The following is a 25,922-nucleotide window of genomic DNA, read 5'->3' as shown; positions in this document are numbered from 1 at the left end:
ACAAAATGTTTAGCCAAGACTTGTTTCACGCTGTGCTGGTTCTAGAGGGAAAGGCAGGAAAGGTAACTCCATCTTAAAGAACAAATCTCCCCCCCCCCCCCCCCCCCCCAAATTCCCCTTCAAGCAAGTCAGCCAATCAATTTAGTAATTAAACTTGAGTCAGTGAAATTACAGGTATGCAGATGTATCCTGTCAAAGCATTGCTTTTCATTAGTCATCTTGGAATAGTTGCTCATGTCTGCTGTGAAGTTGGTTTCACATTGGAGTTTAGGAGGCTATAACTTGTTGGTCTTAAGGAAAAAAAAGGGGGGGGGTTGAAAAAGTCCTGCAGTAGATTGATCCTGTGTGGAATGTATACGTACATTGGTGCCCAAGGATGTGGGGACAGCAAATATAATGTCAGAAACAAAAACAAAACAACAACAAAAAAACTGAGTGTGGGGACAGATGTCATAGAAGGTCAGGGAAGAGCCTCCATGTGTGATGTCTCTACTGGACGGAGTAGTGAAAACTATAATAAGGAGTGCAGTAGTTGATGCTTGAGTAAACATCCTATAGTTGGGAAAAATCACATGCCTTTATGAAAGGAAGGTTATGTCTCTCCAACCAGGTAATCAAAAATAATTTTAGTAAGGGTCACATGGTGTTCTGTGCTAAGACTTTGAGAAAGCTTCTGTCGATGTTTCTAAAAAGAAAAAAAAAATAAATAAATTGAAAAAACTAAAGCAGGTGCAAGATGAAAGAGTTCTTGTCCAGATGAACAATTGGTTGAAAAGTAGGAAGGAGTCAAGGGATAGGGTCCAGGTCGGTCCTCACAGCTGAAGGGGAGTCACTTGTACTCAGAGAACGAGGATGATGCCTGAACAGTTTGTCAGATGTGGGGAATTGTGGTAATTCTCGATGTTAGAAGATCGAGTGTCTGAGTGATAAAACAGCACACAAAACTACAGGTAGCATCAAAACAATGGGGTCTGGTTGTTCACCATCTATTCATACAAGCCTTAGGGAGTGCGAGTGTGAAACCAATGAAAGCTGGTCCATAACCAACCCAAGGTGGTGCTTTTTCTTGCCATGCCATGGGGCTGCTGTGCTGCAGGCTGTTACAGATGGGTGAGGTTTGCACGGTCCTAGGGGGGAGCTAGATGTGCTCGGGCAGGGAAGGCTGAAAATCACTAAATACCTGGAAATCACATCTGCATCAAGATGGCTTTGAGCTTGAAAATGGATAGTCTCTGGGAGAGTAACAGGAGAAAACATCACATATGATTGCCCAAAGTGTGAGCTTTTGGGCGCTGACAGAGCCAGGGTGCTAGAGCTCTAGTGGGGCTGTTCTTAGGTTGTTAGATCAGATGTGTCTCTTCTTTGGGATTTCAGTGCCGTGACTCTGAGAAGTTGGTTCGTATTTTTAACGTTAAGGAGAATTAATTTCCTAAAGGAATGTCAAGCTTTTTCAGGGTTTATGTTCCAGACAGAAATACATCCTCCTCTATATGGTTGGGAGAAAATACTTGGTAATATTGAATGCAGAGCAGTCCAAGTTTTCTTTTTGGCCACAAAATATGGTGTGTTTTGTGGTTAAGACTGGTATTTCTATACAAAAAAAAAGATAATTTCCTCTGTCCTGAAGTCTGTTAGCCTCTCTTTATTTTCTCTTTTAAAGGAGTGATACATGTATGTAAAAAGATGGTTTGTACCCATATATTAAACCAGCCGGGATTGTTTCCTAGAGTCAATTAGACTGGGTCGAGTCTTAACATCTCATAAAGTCTCAAAAATATGATCTACGGCTTAAATAGAAATTGATTACTTGAGTATGTATTAATAAATCCATCATTGTAAATGCTCCAGTAATCTTGCTTGGAAGATTATTGCGAGTCAATAACCTAGAAGCTGTGCCACACAGAGGCTTAATAAAAGATTTTAGGGCTTAGGCGTGATTGACAGATGACACTTTTATGGAACGGTTGAAGACCTCGCTCATGTTTAAAGGGACAGATGAGCATCCATTAAGATGAATCTTCCATGCAGCAAAACCAACATCTGTGCCGACAGCTTCAGCTACTCAGCTGTACTCCCTGTTCCTTGGTACCTGCTGTAGAAGTTGCTTCATAAATTAAATTTTCACTCTGTGGAGAAATTGGTCCCAAACAGAGGTGTTCCTCGTTGTTTTTATTTGAGCAAAGTAATAAATACCTAGCAAGAGTAATAGGTTTTGGCCTAATTAACAGGCAAGAGAGAGCAACAATAATTTCTTTACAAGCACCATATTTCGCCCCATTATTCCTGGAACATACTTTAGCAATGAGCTATATAGAATTTAATTACGTATTCTCTTGATATCAGGTATAAGAAAATTGCAGGAAAATTTGACTGACAAAGAGACTTTGGCATCATTCACCTTTATCGTAATTCTCATATTCAATGCACACAAACGTTCAAATATATCTAGTAAATAGTATTTTCTCTAAAATGGAATGCAAATACTTTAAAGTATATTTAAATATTCCATCTGTATATAAAAAGAAAAGATTTAATACTTTACTGAGCTTTTTTGTTCTTTCGTCTTATCCATTTAATATCGATTAGTATATATAGTGTATGTGGCGTGAGTCTTTAAATATTCGTACCTGCATTGTACAGGATTTTTAGTCTGGTAATGAGAACAAAAAACCTAAGGATGTATTTCATTGCTACAAGAGCTCAAAGATGAGATCTTTGTGATTTGAAGATATCTCTGGCAAATGGAGAAGAGCCAGAGAAATAAGGGAAGGACAGCAGGATGGAGCCAACTAAAGAACTATTTCTATTGTCTACTGAAATATTTGTTTTTATTTTTATTTTGTAAATTCTTTAAACCTTTCTAAATCCCATTTTTGGACACGTATAAGAGCAACCAGCATTTCTCAAATAGCTGTTGATATTACAGGACAGAAATCATATAAAGGGGAAATAAGGTGGGAAGAGAAGAAAGTAATTAAAAAAAAATAAACAACCAACACCTTTATTATTGCACTGTATCTTACTATTTTCCTGACTCTAATGGAATAAGGATGTTTGATTTGATCTGGCAAGATTTCCAGATGTGAGGGACCACAGGGGAAAGTTGCTTTCCAAGAGACAATTTTCAGCTAGGAGATAGTGGGGGAAGAATAAAATGAAAGGCATGGAAAGGGAGCAGGCACAGAGAAGAGGTGTCAGAAACAGCTTCTACACGTTGTCCTAAGGACAAAGATAAATAATTTAAATTTTATTCAGATGTAAAGAGAAGGTTGTGGAGAAATTCAGTGCAGAGCTGTGTGTGATGAGAATAGCGAGTTGGGTAGGATGCTCCAATACTGGCGTTAAGAACATGTTTATAATGGCCTGAATGGGAACAACAGCAGAGAGCCTGAAGCCATCAGTCTCGAACAATCTGGAGCCATGGTCAAAAAATGAGAAAAAAAATGAGAAGATGCAGTCTAGCCAGCCATGTTCAGATTCCAAAAAGAGCTTTTAGTAGGTTACTTTTGTTATGCATAGCAGAAACGTGGCTGAGAGTGTTAGGAGCTGATTTTTGCTTTTGCCCTGTTCATGCTCATTCTACTTTTCTCCATTGCCATGAAAAGACATTCCAGGAAGGAAAGGTTTAGCTGGCTCGGCTGTCACTGTTAGCTGAGGATGAACAAAATGGCATCTTACTTACACTGAAGTAGATGATAAGAGACCGAGATAAATCAAAACTCTAATTCAAGAGAAAATTGCTCTTTTCTGATAAGTATGGCAACTTTTGGTTCAGACAAGCGTGTACCCTTTCTCTTCAGCAACAGATGCTCCCTTATTTATGTTTCACTGTGTCATGGTGTTCTCTAATCTTTATATAACTTACATTCCTTTGATACGAAAGAACATGTTTGTGATGGGCCTTTCTGAGAGCTGGCAGTATGGTGACTGCTGGCTTTTTCACGTTGTGTCAGCCAACAGTGTGAATAACAAAAACATCGCTCAGAAAATCGCTCAGAAATGTTGAGGTTATCTTAAATGTGTCTTCTGTGTGTGTCCTTTTACAGTTCTCATTTATTAAAACTGTGCTGTTGTATTTTCTTTTTTTATTTGGAATTTTCCATTAGGCAGAGATAATGAAGTATGCTAATTTTTATTTCCATTCTCAGTTTTGCATTATATACAATGGCTTGGCTGCCGTGCTAAGCAGTTTTAAAAGGAGGCAGCAAATAAAGTAGTGAAGCACAACTACCTCTGTGGTAATGAAATTCATTGTTTCAGTCACTAACTATTGTAATTCATTAGAGACATCTAATACAGCCCGAAACGCTGAATTGTTACTTTTAAAACCAGTGAAAACCAATAAGCATAATTAAACTGCTTTTTAATTTGCTTCAGAAATACAAGCCTGGACGATGTGATGATATTTTGAAATGGAAGCCACCCAGCCTGAACTCTGTTGATTTTCGTCTAAAGATAACAAGAATTGGTGGAGAAGGGTATGTAATCTCTTCCCTTTTTAAATGTATAATGCTCAAGTGAACGTCCCTTAGCAGTTAATCTCTCCTCTGATATTTCTTGACGTTTTCTGGGGCTAAGCCTCTCTATATTCAGAAGAATCTGTTCGTTGAAAATCTTAGCAACTGTTGCAATCAGTGCTGTACTGAAAACAATGGCAGATGCTCATAATGTAAATCTACTCATTCTTAAATTGTTTCCTAAAATTGCTGAAAAAAACAGCCCTGTTTGGATTTGGCATTATTACCTTTTATGTTTTCTGAAGGTAGGCAGGCTATATTAGCTTAAATTCTTACATGAAGTAACTGCTATCCCTTGCTTTTATGCAAAATAATACCAACGTAAGTTTTCTTCCATTTTAGGATTCTGCATAATGAAAAATGATGCTTAACTTTTTAAAGAAAAAAAAATGAATTTTTACTTCATAGGTTTTCTTTGGTATTGTCTCTAAAACCATTAAAGTCTTTTCAGAAATGGTAAGTTTTGACAGCAGAAGACATGTAAAACATTACATTACATCAATTCCACATACTATTTGCTAATTCAGGCACTGCACATATTAAAGAGGGGCAATTTTCATGCCAGCGAGGGCAGGGGGGAAGACTGAGTCACTGGATTACAGCTTGACTTGGAAGTGATTTTGTTTAGAACTGAGTTAGTTGATTTTTAAGTTGCTTAATGTTTTAACATCTGGGACTCATTACAACTGGCAGTTTGAAACACTTGATATTTAGTTTTTCTTGATGCCACAGGTACCTCAGTATGATTAAACAGTTCATTTGACGTATTGCTTACTTATTTCAGAGTGTTAATAATGGACCCATGTAACTTTTAGACACTTTGGCATGTCATATTACTAAACATATTTGGTGAATATATAGGATCTTAAAAATATGGAGTTTATTCAACAGAAGATATTTGGCAACTAACTTCTAAGCACTTCATAAGGTCAGAAGCATCTATTCTGATTTTTGTGTTTGAAAGTGGAATATTAAGGCCTTAGAAGCAACACAGCTATTTTAGACAACATACAGGAATATTTTAAGTTTGACTTCAGAGAAACCAACTCATTATAAATTTCTATTTCACATTTGACTTTTATTTAAGTCACAGAAAAGTAACAGGGAAAAAAAATCTATTAAAAAAAAAGACCTGGTATTTGGCAGGAATGCTATTTTTATTATGGGATTCTTATGACTTCTGCTGAAGCTTATGAATTTACAGTAGTAGTCTATAATTCAGAAGCAAAATAAACCTATTTTTCATTTCACCTTAAAAAAAAGTACTCTCTGATTACTCAACACTGATTTCAAATAGAAAAATGTCAGTGCTACTGCTACGTTTAATATAATAGATGACAATTATTTGATCAGAAAATGAAAATGTTTTAAAATGTTAGCCAGCAAAACTGTTTCTAAAAAGCTGGGCTGTTAGCAGCAAGCTATTAAAGAATGAGTGTTCACTTGTAGAATTTGAAACACTCGCTAACATTTAGAAAATTTCTACCATACTCCAGCTATGTGAAAATCCATGCAATGCTGGTACTGTGGAAATGATTAGCTGGACTGGTCTCTAAATACTGCAATACGTAAATATGTTAATGTTTATGTTCCTCTCACATACATAAGGAAAAAATAATCCTAGAAATCTGACGTGAGAGAAAGTACAATTCTTTGAAATGAATTTTACCTCAGCTCATATCACAGTTGACTGCTGTTTGTAGCGTAAGCGCAGGTGCATTCATCCAACAAAAAGAAGTTAATGAAGTACTATGTGGAAAATAATTTACCATCATTGGAAGAAAAGCATTTATGTTAAGTAATGACCTATGAAACAGTCGGTTCTACCCAGGTAAACAAAATCAGTGAGTAAAATACTACGGCTTTAAGCACATCACTTGTTAATTTGATTTTTTTGATTAATTCCGTGGTAAAATATGAACTTAATTGAGGAAACACCCAAAGTATACCAATTTTGAAGCTGTTGATGTGAGTTTTAAAAGAAGCAGGTTTGGTTTTAGACTTGAAAAATGCAGTTCTGAGCACTGCCATAATAAACTGGCTGTGAAGAAAGCCTGCTAGGTTGATTTCTGACAAAACTAAAAATTGTTTTGATGAACTGAATGTCTTGCTGCTGGCAATTCTGATGTGACAGCATTAGGCTTCTACCTCTCCCCAGCCCCACTGAGATTAAAAGTAAGCATTTGATACTGGTTTCAGTGCTTCAGGTAAAAACAAAAAGTTTTCCTTGTCTTCAGTAATCCAAGAAGAAATTTGGCATGCATTTGACAGCAGAGTAGCACAAACGTGTTTAAAGTACTATTATAAAAAATTGTGTTATTTTGATACAGTAAAGTGATAATATTTATGGAAAAGGAATCTATGACTTTGTATTGATCTTCTACTGACAAATGGGGAACTGAAATCAAAGTATCGATCTCATATACTTGACAGCAGCTTGAAACAGTGAGAATGGGGATGGTCTGTAATTTCCAAGTCCTCTCTTCTGATTTACAGGCTCATCTTTAAACCCAGGCATCCAAATCTGAGCTACTGTTGTGTGTGGTCTTAGAGCTGACAGCCACGATACAGGTTGAACCTCTACCACACAACTCCAGCCACGCTGCCCTTGTGTTTATAGTCTCCTGTCCACTTAAATGGTGAAAAAGCATAGAGGGGCATTATTTATTCAGTAGCATGAGACAAGAGCACTGTCAGCCGTTAGACCTGTATTTTGTGTGGCACATGTAATTGAGATCCTGATCAATTGTAAACAATCGTGTGCATTTTTCCTATGAATGAGGGAGTTCTCTGGGGAATCTGCCTGATTTTAGTCAGTACGATTATTTTTCTATCTACCTAAAATTCCCCTGTGCTTTCAGTTGTGCATTTCCATCCATAGATCAGTCTGTAATAGTAATGTTAACCGCAAAATAGCTGCTGTGCTTCACCCCAGATGTAGTTCAGTTCCGGATGAATGACCAATTTGCTTTTGTCTAGGGTTCAGTTATTTCACAATTGATAGGAGAGAGTTTTGCCATTGAATTAAAAAGGAGGATTGGGCTTATGATCTATGAAGTACTTTTAGAATAAGCTGCACTATTAAGATGAAGATCGCATAACAAAGAATACAAATAAAGAAAAAATACCATTGCATCCCAAGGAAAGGGATTGTCTCCATAACCTCGGTGACCTAATGCTGACACTTCTGTTTGGTGCACATATTTGAAGGAAATTGCGCTGTTGCACATTAGTGAGTTACAGCTTATCAGCTGAGCCACGATAATTGTCCCCAGTGTATTCTCATAGACCAGCCCGTCCGAGCATCAGAACGATGCTTTACATTAACTCTTCTTCTCTTGTCTTTGCAAGAAGTCCAGCGTATGGTCTCTCAATCTGTTCTGATCACATCCAAATAGACACTTCATGTAAAACGACAAAACAAAACCAATCACAGTAACCAACAACCTATTAAATCAGCTAAATGAGAGAGTAAGGTGACGTGTATTTGTGCTGAAACAACGTAGCTGAACTGAAAAGCCCTCACATTTCGCGTGCTTTAAAGTAGAGACACTTGCCAGCGCTTCTGCATCACTTCAGGTTTACTAAGATAATTGTCTCTCATCAGCAATGTTGAAGCAAAGCCCTTTGATCATATAACAACAGTACCTTGCCTTTTTTTTTCTAAATTATGATGATGCTCATGGAAAGCAAAATTACAGCACACAAACGGTGTTTCCAAATGGCCTATGAGTTAAATGACCTTGTCAGAAGAGAAAATAGGGGATGTTTAATTGCTGTGTGCAATTTCTCAGTTGCTTTACAGAGAAGATTGTTTTTAAATGGTGGAGATTTTTTTTCCCAAAATGTCTGACTCCAAGAATGTTTCTAAAAAAAAAATAAAAAATGCTAAAAAGCCCAAACCAACTCTGAGCTGTATTTAAATGTCACAAATATCAACTGAAAATGTCTACTCAGTGCCAAATTTGTGGTAGCTTGCAAGGACAGAATTTTTAAAATGTCCGTGCTGGCTTTTCCAGATTTTTAATTAGCCTGTGCAGTTCCTCCAAATTTTATCTGAATCAGACATGCTAAAATCAAATGAAAAGCAAGGTTAGGTCTTTATTGGCTTCGAATGAGCATCTTACTGGGTCAAACAATTTGGTGATCAATCACTCAATACCATTTCATATCACAGAATAATAAAAGTTTTATAGAGAACCTTGAGGTATGGGAAGGAGTCAGGAATTTTAGTCATCTTTGAAATGCTGAAGAAATACTGATAAAGGCTTATATGTGTATATTTATATATATATACATTTACATGTATATATATATATATGTATATATAAAAAGAATAGATATATTCTGTATATATTAAAGAACCTGAAGGAAACATGAAACATCCAACCTAGATGATTCTGTGATTAACTCTTTGTTAGCAACTATATTATTTACCTGGGGGAATCAAGTAAGTTTCAAGTTGTGTTTCACTTGTTCATAGTTGAGTAATAAATAATGGAAGGTGAAGTACAATATATTTGAAGACAACAGGGGTTTCAAATCTTGGGTACGCTGGCAATTACAGTTCGAGAGCCAGATATAGATATCATGAGACTGAAGGCAAGTAATGTTTTCCTTTTGTGTTAGATGTTAGGCTGTCCTTTTTGTTCTGTAAATTAGAATGAGCATCTGAAGGAAAAAAAAAGAAAAGCTACAACTGGTTCAAAATAACTGTGATGTTCTTGATCTGCTGTCATATATGTTGCCTGTCACAAGGTGGCTTATTCATCTTACAAGCTAGTCTTCCTCACAGTTCTGCTTTGAAACAAATTGCTGGCTGGCTGAAAAATTGTAAAAGTTAACTGAATAAGCTAAGAACTGCAGAATTGATATGATAGTTTGTTTGGTCTGTGTTCTGTTTCCTCTTATTTCTGTTCCCTCTTTTTTATTTGATCCATAAATTGTTATTTTGGCCTGTGAGCTCTTTTCAATCTTACCTGTTTGCAGAATGTCAGTTATCAAATAACACAAACTTGTTTTTACGACTGTCATCCATCACAAAATGGGAGCTTTACAAACAGTACCCTGGCGATAAAAAAAAAAAAAAAAATAGTAATCCCATATTCCTCTAGCCTCCAGAGATCACAGTCTAGATTAGGGTTGCATTTACATTGAGTACAGTGGAGTTATGAAGCAGGATGCAGATGATGTCCCTCAGCAATTACGAACAAATAAGGACAAGATGTTGCAAATAGATGCAAAGATGCACAGTGCTGGGATGACAGCAGGAGGAGTGCAGGTTTGAATCTATTAACTGCATTTATGGCTGTACTGTTGGTAAAGCAAGTGCGTGCTTCAAAGTTGCCTGCTTTTTCTGGAATGTGAGAGTTGCAAATGAAAGTAAATGAGTAATTTGTTTAGCTGTTATCTTCAGGCATTTATTGTTACCACAACAGGTCTTACTAGGCCTGAATAAAATTTAGGGGTAGGGCTGTGCAATCTGACTGAGAGAAGGCTATGTGCAGAAAGAAAGGTGGCAGTATGAGAAGCACAAATATTACTGTGGTAGAAATATGCACTTGTAGTAGTCACCTTTGGTGTTGCGATGGAAACCACGAAAGCATCTAGACTTTACCTAGGTACTTCAGGTTTACTACACTCTTAAGTATTTATGCTATGCTGCTGTGAGGGTATTTGAAATCTTTCTGTAAGGCTTCAGTTTTTAAAAACAATTTCCAAAGTAAGTCTTGGAATCTAACCTGTATTTATACACTGGCGTACTGAACATAATGTTGTACCTTCCACAACTAATATGCAAGATGCTCTTGGAATTTCAAATGTTGGATTTCAAAAATGAACTCAGCCTCATCTTTTTATATGTTGAAGTGGCAGCCTTGGGGCAATCTCCATCTGTCAGATAATTATTCTGCTTTAGCTACTCATTTCTCCAGATTTTTAAAAGCTTTGCCTCATATCGTCCTAAAATTATCTATACGCTTGCTAAATGGAATGTAAATGTAGCTTTGTGTGTTTTATATACCCTGTTTCTTTTTCTTGAACTTGCTGCTTTCTTAAAGCAGTCTTTCCAGTTGCTTGCATCAGCTATCATAACAATTATCTGTGCTGTTTAAGATCTGTTTCTATCTGTAAACTAGATCAAGAAAAGCTCCCAAATACTATATGCCTCTAAAATTTGCTTATCTCACATATCCTCGGTACTCTGTCTTATTTTACATTTGGGTTTGAATTTTATTCTAAACTTTGTATTCAGCCATGTCACTTAGACTTCTTGCTACTTGTGAATGGGAAAGAACAGGTTAGAAAATTGAAGGCTGACGCCATCCCTAGTTAAACATCTGTAAGAGATGGTAGAAAAGCAGGCAGTGGAGAAATAATCTCAGGCTTCAGGATAGCTGGCTTTGGCTTTCCAGTAAGCGTATAGGTAGTATCCCATGGCAGGTTCCCCTAAAGTGCAGAGTGGCCCAGGAGAACTGGCAGATCTTCAGGGACAGCCTCTTCAAAATTCACCCCCAAAATACCTGTGAAAGTTTATGGAAGAAGTAAACAATAACAGGCATCTGTGGAGAATGTAAAAATTGTGTTTGGATGTAGAGGGAAGGAATTACAAATGCTAAAACTCAGCTGGAATTGAAGGTAAGTGAAGGACAACTGTAGGTACCTCTGTGATGAAGAGACAACTGAGGAAAATAGTGTGCTGCTGATGCAGTGGGAGACATAGTGGCAAAAGATAAGAGCTGAGGTATTTGGTGTCATCTTTGCTTTGGTCTTGACTGGTAAGGTGTGCTGGCAGGCCTGTGAGGCTCCTGAACCTCATGGCAGTGCCCAGGGAAATGACTTACTACACAAAGGTGAGGAAGTCCAATTTAGGGACTATTTAAGCAAAGATATGTACATCCATGGAACCAACAAGCAGATGGGCTGCATTTTGTCATTTTTAATGGCTGTTGTGGAGCAAATTCTCCTGAAAGCCGTGTCCATGCACAAAAAGGACAAGTCAGTGACTGCCAACAGCCAGCATCATTTTGCCAAGAGCATACCCTGCTTGACTAACAGAATAGCTCTGCAAACAAGGCAAAAACAGTGAAAGCTGGCTTAACTTCAGCAAGGCCTTCAGCAGCCTTCTGTAGTATCCTTGTAGCTCAGTTAGTGAGTCATGGTCTGGATTAGGTGGACTACAAGGACGAAAAATGCCTGGACTGTCAATCTCAAAGAGCAATGGTCAGTGAAGTCCAGCGGGAGGCCAGCCCTGAATAGTGTTCCTCAGTAGACAACAGTGAGGGTGAGTATATTAAAAGCTTCATTAGCAACCTGGCTGTTGAGATAAAGTGCCCTGTCAGAGTGCTGATGGATGACACGGAGCTGGGGGGAGTGGCTGACAGGGCAGAGGACAGGGCTGCTGTTCAGAAGGACCTCAGGAGGCTGGAGAAATGAGCTGAACTTCCTGAAGACTCATGAAATTCAAGTAGGTAAATGCTAAATGCAGCACGTTTCACCTGGGGCAGCTGATGGGAACAGTCAGCTTGGAGATTGCCTTGCCAGGGAGAGGCTTTTGTAGAAAACAAACTCAGGGGCCTGAAGGTCAAAGTTTTGAAATTAGTCAGCAGTTTGCTCTTGTGGCAAAGATGGCCAGCTGATAACTGGACCACACGTGGAAGGAAGAGATCTTTGCCTCTATTCAGCATTTGTGAGCAGTTCTGGGTCCCCCACTCTGACAAAAACACTGATGGGCTGGAGCAAGCCCAGCGGAGGGCCACCAAGGCAGTGAGGGCATTGGAGAACAACCTACAAAGAGAGTCGGAGAGAACTGGGTTTGTTCAGTCCGGAGAAGAGGAAGACAGGTAATGCTTCGTTGCTGTTTCCTACTACCCAACAGCAGGTTATAGATCAGATGGAGCCAGGCGGCACTGAGATATATGTTGAAAGAATGAAAAGGAAGATAAATTGTAGAAGGACAGGGGGAGAAATTAGGTGAGAAAGGTCAAACCCTGCAGTAGGTTGGCAAGGTGTGGAGGCTTCATCTTTGGAGATACCCAGAGGTTGACTGGATATGGTTGTGAACAGCCTGATTCAGCTTGGAAGTGGACCCAGTCTTGAGCACAAGGCAGGTGACCTGCAGAGGGCCTTTGAATCAGAATTATTCTGTGATTATCTGCAGTTCATATGTTAAACGTTTTGCAAATGATAGGGAACTGTTACACATCTAACTACCAAACACTTTAAAACGTTGTTTTTCTTTCTTCATGCTTTCTTTACAGTATTATAGAGATTTTTCAGAAGGCGTACTGTACCTGCATTGAATTTACTAATTGTGGGATTGACCTTTTAGAGATTACTTAAGTTGCATAGTAAAATAATGTTTTGCATAAGGAGGAATTTGACATGGTTCTTTGTTAGAGGCTGTAAGGGTTTGCCAGATGCAAAATGTAAAGACTGTCTAATTTAGATGGGGGAAATGCTCATCTTCCTTCTGCTAGAGTTTGAGCAATAGATGCAGTTATGTCAGACTTACTGAAGTTCATTTGTGAACATATTTTTCTTTTGCCCTAATATAAAATTACTTTTTCAGTTATAGGAGTTAGTTTTTTGAACATACTGTTCAAAGTGTGTTTTTATTCTGGATTTTATAAGCTGGTATGAGCTTCTCTGAATTGCATTTTTGCATGTAGTAACTTTGTGATCTTCTACAGACAAGGAGTTCTTGTTATATTTTGTGAGGATGCCATAAATGAGAACTTATTTCAGAATATTTTTCCCTTCATGAATTACCTAAAGTATTAGTGTTCAATTGTTTTTGTTTGTTTGTTTTGCTTAATTAGAGATTTTTATTGTGTTTTCTTGAGTTTACAAATCGGCACATTTAGAAACACTCATGGAAAAGAGTATTAGCATAGAATTATTACAGATCTCTAAGGTAAGAAATTTTAAGTGTTTTTTCCATGGTATGCAAAACTAAAGAAACATTTATATAAGGAAAAATCTTAGCTCAGATGACTTCCTTGCATGCTTTGGTGTATTTCAAAGAAAAATAAAGCAAACTAAGAGGAAAAAGAAGGTTATCATTGGACAAACAGACCAGACAGCAAAAGATATTGCATGTGTTTTTTGTACTCTTCATCCGTCTTACTCCAAACATTTTATTATTTAATTTTCTGATAATACCAAACTCACAAATCATAAAAGACCCGATACAAGTACTAAATAATGAATATATTATAGATAATACATGACAGTCATAACTCCAGGAGTACAATTCAGTTTGCTTTGATACCATCAAAAACATTTTGAAATTGGTTTAGGAAATAGAAGCCCAGGATTTCGTGTCTGACTGCATGCACAAGTACTTTGGAGTCAGCAAAACACGTCAACAAAATAAATGACCCTGATACAGGTTGTTTGCATTTCTGCCATGCTGGTGTTATCAATATGGTGTGCATGCAACAGTGCTGTTCTAGAACAGTGGCAGATTATCAGCGTTTTCACCTTCTCTGCTTGATAGCCAAGAAAAACTCTCGGTACATCCGCTTATCTTAAAACCTCAGAGACGCTGCAGAAGAAACCTACGTAATTATTTTTTTGCATAATTATACAGTGCCTCTCATTTTGTAGGGATTCAAGTTGGGATGATTGATTACGAAAAAAATAATCAGTCTGTTATGAGTTGGTTAAAATTAGCATTTTAAGGGACGTTTGCATTCTGAGGAAATAAATGGTATTTTTAATATCAGTTACTGTAATGACTTAGGATCCGCCATAGGTTTGGTAATTCACACATGCCATCTTTTTGGCAAACGGCCAGCTTGTAGGTTTTTTAGTGGGAGAAAATGCTTATCCTGTCGGAGAAATGCATTAAAGGCAGCGGGACTAGAGGTACACGTATCCGTCTGTGGGAGATCCATTTGCATAATCGAGGCCTGATGATTCAGTGGTAATGAAGGACCCATCTTGTTATTTATCAAAGCAGTATGGAAAAGAACAGTAACTGCTGGGTGTGGAGCTGGTGCGCGTTGTGCACTTTGACAGGGGATGTCTGGTGCTTTGCAAGGAGTCAGAGCTTTTCGGTAGAGATTTGGTTCCATCTGACAATGGTTAAAAGCATGTCATCCTCCTAGAGGATCTCATAAAGGCCAAAATTCCTTATTTTCATACTTTTTATGCTTGTTTGCTTTTTACCAAGCGGTCTTCTGACAGCAATTGTGAAGTACAAGCATGGCTTCGTACTGAATTCCGTTTTGAAATCAACATCAATGCTTTTATCTTATACGCATGGAAGATGTATTCCCTCACAGGACCTACTTCATTTTCAGCATCGTTGTATATGTGAGAAATAAACTTCAATTTTAATTTTGAAGCCCAAATTTCCAATGTTGTAAGTTGCTTCAGCTTCACATGCAATGAATCATGTTTTTTTATTTATAAACATACGTGCCTCTGCGTGTGTATGTGTGCGTGTACACAAACAGGTGACAGCTGCTTCTTTGTGTTGTGAAATAAAAACACAAACAAAAAAGTAAGAGAACTCCCTTGGCTGTTATGAATCAAAACAAAACTTCTCTTTCCCATATGTACCCATGAGGAGGAAACTGTCCTCCTTTCCTCACAGTTTTTGACAATTAAAAAAAAATAATAATCCATTTTGTTAATGGACTTTGCTCTTTCCAGTTCCTGGCTCTTTTCATATATTTCTTTACTGGACATTCTTGACTTATTATGGTTATTTTTCCTTCTTATGCAGTATGGTTTTCAAGGCCATGGTTTCATTGTTTTAGGCCAGATAACCACCCTGTTCTGTACCTGTATTTTGGCAACCAGTGTTCCATCACTGGTTTTTGAGTGGTAAAAAAAAAAAAAAAAAAGTTATATATAACTTCACGGCGAAACAGATGGAGTTATGCTGCTCTGCTTTCTATAAGCTAGATCAATTTAATTATCTAACCATAAAATTTAGATACGTGGAGATGTAAAAGCATGTGAAGTACTGGGTACTGTAAAGATATTTCTAATGTAAAGATTAAAAGCATCCTCATTCGTATGGTAGTCATCGTGCTTCTTGCTGACAGACCTCCTGCTCTCTGAGACAAGACACTCAGAAGTCTCAGGTGGTGCATAGTTTTACCAAGGCAGCTCTTACATTCTCCCAGAAGAACTGAAGTTACTTGTATCAGTTTTTAAGATGGGGAAAAGTAAAGTCCAAAGTGAAGAGAAGACTCACTTAGGGAAGCATGGTATAATAGTAAGGAAATTTTAAAAAACCTCAGTCCTCAGCTGTACCCAGCAGATGGCATTTTTCCCCCTTATAACTACTAAATATTTTCAAAGCTATAATCTTTGGATATTTTCATACTTAAAAATAGTCTTTTTTTCCACAAAATATTGAAGGATTGCACTGTGGGCAAATACTTATCAATGGTTTATAAATGAAATATAATGTGTATACCTCTAATTATAGGGGAGAGAAAACTGGAATGAGGAGAGTGCAACAGCATAGTGAACTTGATTGGGTTTTTCCCCCTCAAGTCTGCATATTAAATCGTTGCCTCCACTTACTTGCTGAATCTTAATGCATCAAATCTTGCATACTCAGATTTTTAATCTTTTTATTAAGGAGTGCAAAATTGTGCTGGAAGTTAGATATTCAAATTTAGGAGATCAGTGGATCTGGGGAGCAGAGCAGAACAGAAACTCAGAAGTGAATTGGATGTCCCCTAGTGAAAGCTATGAACTACTTGCCCTTCCAGAAGCGAAAATTCATTATGGGCATGATTAACCCTTCTCAACTAATAGATTAATAATATTTATTGCTTCTTAATTTGTCATGACAATGAGCCATACACAGTTCTGATTCAGAAAGAACTCCCACTCTCATTCAAGAAGAGAAGCAGAAATGGTCAAACCTCACTGCCCAAGATGTTTGTGCTGTACAGTTCTGCACACCGCTCCCTTCAGTAAGTCTCCACCCATTACTTGAGTGTTAAGAAAAATGTTTTGGAAGATGAATTGTGTATCAGGTTAAATTAGATTGATTTTTGGTTTTAGAAGAGAAAATGGTAAGACTTGCAAATACTTTCATCAAGTTGAGATAGATCATAAATAGCAGCAGAAGTATTAAGCTTCAGTTATTTGAATTATATCATGAAAACTAAATGATTAAAACTGGGCATTTTCATTCTTTAATCATTCTTATAATAGGTTATGATGAATGTCTTTTCACGCACTGATAATTTCTGTTTTTTATTTTAGTATCTATTTTACATTAAGATTCTTAAAACATTTTTCATGTTTTCCTATACCTCTTGTTTCTCTTTGTAATATTCAGAGACATATGCTACAGAGGAATTTTCCAAATGCCTTCTGAAGATAGTATCTTGTCTTTTTTGGAGATAAAATTAAGGCTCTATGATGTTATTTGGCTGGTGAATTTTTGTGGTTTGATAGAGCCTGTGTAGGCAAGAGGCAGACCTGTGTCCAGTCTGTGGTAAGATGAGTGCCCAGTGCTTTACTCATGTAAAATGCTATCGTTTGAATAAAAATAAATAGGTACAGGCTATGCCAGGCTTCAGAGACATGAGATGAATTACTTAAAAAACCACTTAAATACCTCAAGGAAGCTTACTTGACAAGCTTAAGGATCAGGAACGAGCCCTAACCATTGTAGAAAAGCCTTTCTTTTAAGGATCTAGTATGGAAGTTAGACATTGTTCTGTTGCTTTTCATTGTGTAAACTGAGAATTGTTCTTTTCCCAAAGGATTTTGTATAGTGTTTGGTCCAAATGTTTCATTTTGTCACTGAAAGCTGTGTTATGAAACTGATCGTTCCTTCAAGCGAAATTTAATACAGAAAAATCCACAACATAAAGATAGTATAGACGTAAACTTCACAGAGTCCTTTTCTTGCTGCATTTTTTTATGAGGTATGTAAATAGTACAATCCAATTATGTACTTTTGTTTAATGCAGAAAATATATCTCTGTGATAGCTCTGCCTTAATTATTGCTTTGTTTCACTAGATTTGAAATGGTATAAACTTTTTTGCAAGGCATAAAGTGCATGCATAGAGGATTTTTGTGTTAGTGCCATGGTTCAAACCAGCAGGTAGCTCAGCACCACACAACTGTTTGCTCACTCTCACCAACCAGTGGGATGGGAGAGAAAAACAGGTAAAAGTCATGGGTTGAGATAAAGACAGCTTTATGGGCAGAAGAGGAAGGGAAAATAATAATGATAATAATCTATGTATCTAAAACAAGCAATGCACAGTGCAGTTGTTCACCACCGTGCACCTACTGATGCCCATCCCATCCCTGAGCAGTGCTCCTAGAGTTGGTGTTCAGCATGATGCCACCTGGTGTGGGACATCCCTTTGGCCAGCTTGTGTCCCCTCCCAGCTCCTGGTGCACCCCCAGCCTCCTTGCTGGCAGGGTGGCATGAGAAGCAGAAAAAGCCTTGACTTGGGTTAGAAAACCAGAGATGAACATGACAGAAGGGCAAGAATGTAATGACCACTTACAGTTAATCCTTCTGCTGCAATAGCTCCAGGATCACAAAGTTGTTTTGTTTTGTTTTAAACTTAAAGTGGGAGAGAGAGGAAACAACTTCATCCTTTTTGTTTGTTTGTTTGTTGTTAGATTGTGAGGGTTTGTGAAGCTCTAAAACAGGAAGAGAAGCGAAGTTAGCAGGTGCTTTGTATGTTCGTTTGATAAATCTTCATCCTGAATTTAATTGCCAAGGAGGCCTGCAAAGATGCAGGAGTTAGGGAATGTATTAGCAGTGAGAAAGGATGAGCTGGAGAACGAAGTAGACTGGAGACACCTTCAAGTTATTAATTCTGTAATGCTTTTCTCTTCATCCTCATTTTTAAATGATTCATTTAAAATACTTACTGGTATTTACTATTTCACAGCAGCCTTTTTACTGGTAGCCACAAGCTTTCTGTACTTTAAAAACAAAACCAGCAATGTGAGTTCCGAGGTTCTGTAGAAGATGCATACGAGCCTTTTATATAAGACGCTACTGACAAACTTATTCAAAAGTGGATTATATTTAAAACTGGTAAATGGAGAAATGATAAGCTGTATTGAGGAGAAAAAACATTGTTTTAACTGCATTGAAAACTGAGACGAACTTGGATCTACAGAACTGGCTGGGATATTGGGACAATTGCAGAACATCTGTTTGTGCCATGTATTCAAGCTTGAGAAAGTTGGATAAGAAGGAATTTTGCAACTCACTCAAGCTCCCTAGTATGTGGTTTTGCACCCACTTTCCTCATTCAGACATCTTTAGGCTGGGCATCTTCAGAATATCTTTATGAACGTGAATTCCCTTGCTTGTCTCTTCCTATATTCTGGTCCCGAGGAAAGTGATTCTCCTTTTCTTCCTTCCCATTTTCAAATTTCAAATACGATAATTGCTTTCTATCATTGCCCTGAGTGATTTATGTTCAAATGAAGTGACTGTTTGCTTTCTAATAGTAAGTTTTCCTGGCCATAATAACAAGGTGGTGTTGGAAGTAGCTTCAAAGAAGAGAATGGCATATTTAATTTTCAAATAGGTAAAGAATTTATCTGAAAGAACAATTAAAACTTAATTTTGAAGCATTTAAACTAATTTTTGTCTTGTAGATGTTCTTTTACTGGTTCAAGAAAATAAGTGTGTGCTCATATAGCAAACCTAGAGTTATTTTTTTCTGCACATTTTATGTCAAATCACTTCCTGTGCAAGTGCTGGATGTGAAAAATTAAAGTGATATTCTGAGTGTGAAATCAAATATGTTAGCCAAAAAAATGTAGAATTGTAGGCAATATCAAAGTAATGCCATTGCCACTGGCCTGTGTATTTAAAACATATCCAGAGGAGTGTTAAGGTTGCAGCCCAGCATTCCAAAGAAGTGGAATTCCTCCAAAGTGAGTCGACCCCAGGGGCAGTGCGTTACTTGTGCTGGAACAGGCAGGTCCAGTTAACAGACTTGGAGTAACTGGGTAAATGGAATAATAACTCCTACCACTCCTAAATTTTATTTCTCATAGGAAATCAGGTGGTAAAAGTATATATAAGACACTTTGTTGTTGGGTGTCTACCTGTTACGGAACTTGACAGCAGAGATGAGTTAAAATGTGTTTCCCATAATCTGTTATGGGCATATGTGCTCTAAAAGTTTCCCCCTTTCCATCTTTTTTTCTGTGGTACTGTTGCCATATACACTCAATTTTGTGTTACTGCTGAAGTTTTATTTATTCTCCTTTCCTCCTCTCACCCAAATTTGCATGCAAGTCTTCAGAGTTGGTTTCCCAGTACAAGTGATCATTTTTTATTTATTTATTCTCAGTTCTTATTCAATGGATTAAAGTCCTGGATAAAATACACAGGATGTCCAAGCAATAACTGAAATTACATTCGTGTATACTGATTTATATGTTTCTCTTGCTTATGGTCTGAAGATGGAGGTAAGACTGGGTATATAGGAAGCGTTAATAGCTTTTATTATGCTGATATGTTTGAAAAATAGCCAAATTTTGAGACGTAAAAGCTGTTCTTCAGACTTGAAAATTTGCATGCTCTATTCCTTGTTCTTCCCAGCTATATCAGTTAGTCTTCCTAGAGACTGCATCTTACCTTAAATCAGACCTGAATTAAGGTCATTGTTCATTTATAATGAAGGATTTCTTTCTGCAGTACTTTGCAGTTAACTGTATTACCTAAAAAAGCTCTCTATCCATACAAGTAGCTTATAATCCTGCCTTGAGTATCATCTACTTGGAAAATCAAAGCACACTGAAGAACGTTGCGCTGGTCTTCTAGCAGGCTTTTTCTGGCGAAGATAAAATATAGACCAAAAGGACATGCAAGATTGCTTGCAGTAAAAATGATGTCTTGGAGGAAGGAAAAAAAAAAAAAAAAAGCACCCTCCTTTACTGTACATTTGTTAATTAACACCTTAATAATTCATGTTACATAAATCTTCGCAGATATAGATGAAAGAAGAGATGGGCTGTCATCCTGATAGCAGCTAAATCACTCGTTGTCAGCCAGGGACTGGAAGTAACTAATTTTTTGTCCTGTGCAGTTAGCATTTAGTCATAATTGCTCTTTCACTTGTGCCCCACATAATAAAATTCATAATTCAGGACAGTAAATGAAAAGATGCTCTCTTTCTGTAATAATAATACAGCAATTTTTATGAAGAATTCAATCATTTTTTCTTAGTGCTTATAAGAAAGATATATTTCTACAAGTTGCTCATCACCCAGCCCTCAGCTTCTTGGACTTTTTAGAGAGCATGTCACACGTAGGTTAACCATTTTAAGTAAAAAACATATTTTTAAAAGGCCTTGAAGTGGAAGTGTCTGGAAATACTGATAGTATACAAGATGCTTACAAACTGGCTGTATAAGACCAAAAATCTGTAAAAGTATCTGTCTGTCAAATGCTTTCTTGGCTTTGATTGTATCTTTCTGTGTTCATCTTTGTTGTAAATTTGCTGCAATAACCTTTAAGCATGGTCTTGCTTGCTTTTGACTCTTCATCTCTATCTGCTGTGTAGGGATTTTGAGTGACTTACAGTTTGTCACTTGGTTTGGAAATATAAAATGGCAATGTGTGTGGTGGGAAGAGGGCCTTGGAGATGGCCTGTTGAGGCCTGTGTCTTCTCCCCCAAGGCATCCCCTTCTACACACGCTTTGGCTGCAAGGAGAAGGAACATGGTGCTGTGTCCTGGCCCTCTGCCTTGGCCCACGCACAGGCCAGCAGCTGGATCTGGCGGTGTCAGACATCTTGTGGTGCTGGGGTGGGGACCTCAAATGTGACTGTACCTCAGGAGCCTGGGAAGAAGCGAGCCTAGGTCATACCACATGGGGTTTTAGTAGCTGAGCTGCCTCTGGTTTATGTTTCTGTGGAGACTGGGGGTGCCCAGAAACTGGACCAGAGGTCTCAGCCTGGGAGCTGAAGGCAGTGCTGTGTGTCAGCAGAGGCATCTCAGGAGGTTTCTTGTCCCTAATCCTCTGGCTGGCAGCCCTCCCTTTCCTAGCATGGCCCAAGCTGCCATCTTCCCCCTGCATTCCCACTCCCATCTGGGAGCTCCATGGGAAGCACGCCTCGCCTCTTAATTTGGGAATCGTGGGATAAAAGGTGCTAAAGATGGGGAAAGGAGAAGTACACGCAGTGTACTGGAAGGATGTAGGCCTCTTAAAAAGCAAAACAAAACCAAGGGGGCAGTGGGTTAGGGGAGTTGCTGGCTGTTAAAGTCAGAAGTAAAGGAAGAAAAGAAATGGGGAGATGGGGGACAGGAGGAGATGGGGCACTTCTGGAGTGAGGCAGAGCACTGACAGCAGAGCAGTGGTTTCCCTTACAGAGAAAGCAGCCTCAGAGGTAAGGATACTAATTTTTGAGCAGGATGGTATACCAGGACAACAGGCCAGCTTTGTGGAGATGCCTTCTAGAGTGCAAACTCAATATTACAGCATTGGTAGTTGCTGTTGGAGAGTCCTTTCTTGTGTCACAGCCAGGAAAACACTTCATCTGTGTTTCTTAATTACTTGGGAGTGCTGAATGAAGTCTTCTTATTATCTGAAGAATTTCTGTAAAAGAGGAGGAGTTCATAAACTCATTTAAGTAATGCGTGTTGGGACTTCATAGTGAACAAAGGAGCGAAGTTTTACACCTTCCATGCAGTTTCAGAAGTGAGAGGGAAACATTCAGCAGAGTTCCTGACAGCCTTCCCACCTTATTTTGGGTGGTAGGTATCTTCATAACATACGGGATTTTCTGCACGCTGCCAGTGGCACTTGTGCCTGTGTAGATGGTGGCTGTGTGTGTCTCACACCTGCATCTAAGCAACAAATTCTTTGTGCTTCTTGTGCTTCTCTTTGGGGTTGTGGTCTGCATAGTCCTGCTTGAACTTATACCTAAATGGTTTGTAGATTGTAGTTCAGGCATTTCTGTGGTTGGGCATGATTGATTAATAAAGTATTTTGAATAAATCATTAGAGTGATGTGGGGAAACAGGAAGAAAAATAAATCACTTAGACTGGTCTGGCAGTGCACATTTGTGATGCCTTCCCCTGGAGCATCTTTAGTAGGAAGGTGGGAATTGTCATAATACACATGTCCGTGATCCACGTAGACAATTGATTTTTGTTCTTTACTGATTTTTTTTCTTAAAGAGGAACTGTCAGCCTCCTAGATTATTTTATTATACGTCCACGTGTTCAGTACTCTTTCACACCAAGGCAGTGTCAATGAGCTCCCATCTAATGATGTGTCTTGTGATTAAGTATTTATTGGGTTTGAATTCTCCCTCATTTGGCATAATTCAATTACTCCTTCCTCTTTTCTTCTGAGAAATGAAATACAAATCACCTGATCAATCTCTGTTTTTCACTGCATTATCAAAAAGATATTGCTGCCAACTAATTTATTTAGGATACCTTATGCTTTTCTTTAGAGTGGTTTACAATTTGTTGTCTGACAAACTTTTGCATCCATAATCCATCAGCTTCTTGGTACATGATTGCGTCACCTCCCTGCAATCTGTAAGTGCCTTTTCCTTACTGCAGAGTTCTCCCTGACTTCGGCCAACCTGCAGAAAGGTCTGGTTGTTCTGCTTGGAAGTGTTGGCTGCCCAAGTCTGGCAGTGCCACGGGGTCATGCCACCACTGGTGCAGCATGCAGGGCACTGGGAAAACCAGGAATCTGTTGGAGCAGCTGCTCTGACAAATGAAGGGCAGAGTGGGAGAGACAACAGCCAGATGAGACCAGCCCATCACAGCTTTCTTGCCAATATTTTGTTGTGGTCTTTTCAGCAGTAACACCCTGTGTTAAAATTGCTGAAGAATTTGATTTCCAGCTCTGCTCGAATGATTTAGAATAGTTGTGCAGGATATCAGTTTTTATTTTACTTATTTTAATGTGTTAAAAATAGACCAAAGACAAATAAATGACAAAACCTTACATGAAAAGAAAGTTCATTGGGCTTCAGAATTGAGCCTTTGAGTGTTTGGAAATGACAGTTCTAGTTGCCAGGTTCACACACATTAAAATACATTCCTTAATTAATGCTAATTTAATTCCCGAAGTCATATGTGCAGGAGCACCTATCTTTCACTGCAGAGGAAAGTAATGTTAAGGTGGTATGGGTGATTGTAAATATGGTATCAGCCTCCTCTCAACGTGATGAACTTTGCAATCTAGCTAAAGTTGCCTGCCTTTGCTCTGTAACTTGCTTCATCAGCAGACTTTCTCTGTCCATGACTCTTTCACGTCACTAATAAATATACTAAACAGTCTGTTACAGAAATTGCATAGTTCCTTGGCCTTTGCCAAGATGAAAACTGACCGTTTATTCTGCCTTTCCAGTCCCTTAATCAAGGCTTGATCCATAATAGTAAGTAGCCTTTTCCACATAAAAGTACTTACTGCCTAGTTTTATTATTATTTTTTTTTTTAAAGTATATTACTGTGGGAGACTGTAGCAGAAGCCTTTTGGCAGTCTGAATCGATTATGTCAGTGTGGTGCCTCTCCTGTCCCCTCACTCCTTTTTAAGTGCTCTTTCATTAAGATGATCAAAAGAGAAGCAGATGCAGCCACAGTGTGAGTGCAAGGGATGCGCAACCCCGTAAGTAGTGCAGCCACACATGGCCAAGGTGGGCATGCTGAATGATGCTGAGCTAAAGGGCAGGACTCCAAGAAGTTTGCAGAAATTAGCCTATTTAGATGTTAAAGATTTATATTTATTTGCCTATTTGTTACTAGCAATTCAGACCCTACCTATTAAGAAACGTGGATTTAAGAATCTTGGATATATTAAATCTGGGTTTGGTGGTTTATTTCACTTTGATTATCAAATAATTATTCCCAGAAATCATCCCCAGAGCTTTTCTTTTAGTACCTCTATTTCTGCAGGCATTTCATTTAGGTAACTTAAAAAAAAAATAGTTTCTGACTAGGTTTTTGTTTTTCAGTAGGACAAACAAATCGGCTAGCTTTCCACAGTGCCCCCATCTTCCTTAGTTATTCCTTCTATTTCCATAGATCAAGTGAATCTCTTGAATTTTTATAGGATTTGTACTTGGATATACTTGAGATTTTGTCACCACTATCTCATTTATTTCTTCTTTATCTTATTTGATATTAGGAGTTTAGTATATTAGGATTAGGAGTCCATTATTCTTAACTAGCTGTGGAGACAATTAAAATGTCTTTATTTTGACTTTGGAAAGTCTGTAGTTAGATGCCTTATTTTATGGAAATCTCCTATTGTAACGTTTAGCATTATGGCGTCGATTTTTAACTTAATTCTTTGTGTTGAATCTGCAAGCTTTGTGGGTTTTGTTGTTTTAAAAGATGGCCAAGCTGTAAGGACCTTATGGGATAACCTAGAAGGTGGATTTACAGAGTTGCAGTGAATCCACTGCTGGGTACGTGCCAGCTCTTGTTTCGCAAGATGTGGATAAATGTGGGGAGAGCTGCTGCACAGCTCATGTCAGGAAGTCTTCCAGCAAGTTGGAAATAGTTCCTAACTGCTGTCCTGTATTTCAGTGAGATGAGAGGGATGATATTCAGAAAAGAAAAATTGAGGTTTACTATCAGAAATAGATTCTAATAGTGAAATCTCTCAGACTATGTAATAATCTCCCAAAGGATAAGGCAGGCAGCCTCATTTTTCAGATAATTTATGGCCAGCCTGGCCAAATTGCTCATTATACTACAGGGAATAATATTCCATTGGTGGAGGAATGGCCGTGATTATTTAATGGGTACTTTTTGTTTCTATTTACTTGTCCTTTCTACTTTTTATGGATAACTTGTATGTAAATGGAGTCAAAATGCTTCTTTATGTGATTTGCTTGCAAGGCAAAGCCTGGACAAACTTTAAAATATTATCAGCACCAGGCATAAATGCAGCAAACAAAAGAAAGTCCTTTTGGAAACATCTAATGGTACGGTTAAATTTATAAGTACAAGGATGTTTTTTGAAAATCTCCATCTCTGCATTCATGTATAATCTTTCCCCTCAAACAAAACAAAATAATAATAATAAAAAAAAATAAAAAGCCAAAAACTCGAGCAAGAATAATGTTGATTAAACTCTCCTAAGTCAAAGTAAACCTTGATACCAGTCACTTTTATTCTTTTTGATCTCGATCCCAAACCACTTCAAGACCATTGCCTCAAATACGAGGTCCTTTTGTTTTGCAGTTTGGAGCTCTTTAAATGTCATTTTTATTGGGTTTGGCACATAGCCGTGGTGAGGTTATTCAGTGGCAGCATGTCTTTCAAGGATCAGTTACTTGCTAGATTCCTGCTATCAATACTTAATGACAGACAGTGATTTACTGTAGGAGTGATGTAATTCAGCGAAGCCTTTCAAGTAGGAAGCATGGGAGCTTTTCCTGTGGAGGGCAGTTAGC

At 38.1% G+C, this 25,922-nt stretch overlaps 1 protein-coding gene across 1 annotated transcript in view; it reads left to right on the top strand.

Annotated features, from left to right (window-relative positions):
* The window catches only part of RNGTT (RNA guanylyltransferase and 5'-phosphatase), a 179,385-nt gene that overhangs the window by 115,256 nt on the left and 38,207 nt on the right, over positions 1-25,922 (top strand). The window contains exon 13 of the mRNA XM_032184677.1: positions 4,378-4,478. Coding sequence (XP_032040568.1) covers positions 4,378-4,478 — 101 coding nt within the window. The remainder of the gene's footprint in view (positions 1-4,377; positions 4,479-25,922) is intronic.

Source organism: Aythya fuligula, chromosome 3 (genome assembly GCF_009819795.1).
Source record: "Aythya fuligula isolate bAytFul2 chromosome 3, bAytFul2.pri, whole genome shotgun sequence".
NCBI classification, from domain to species: domain Eukaryota; kingdom Metazoa; phylum Chordata; class Aves; order Anseriformes; family Anatidae; genus Aythya; species Aythya fuligula.
This window is presented reverse-complemented; position numbering and strand designations above follow the sequence as displayed.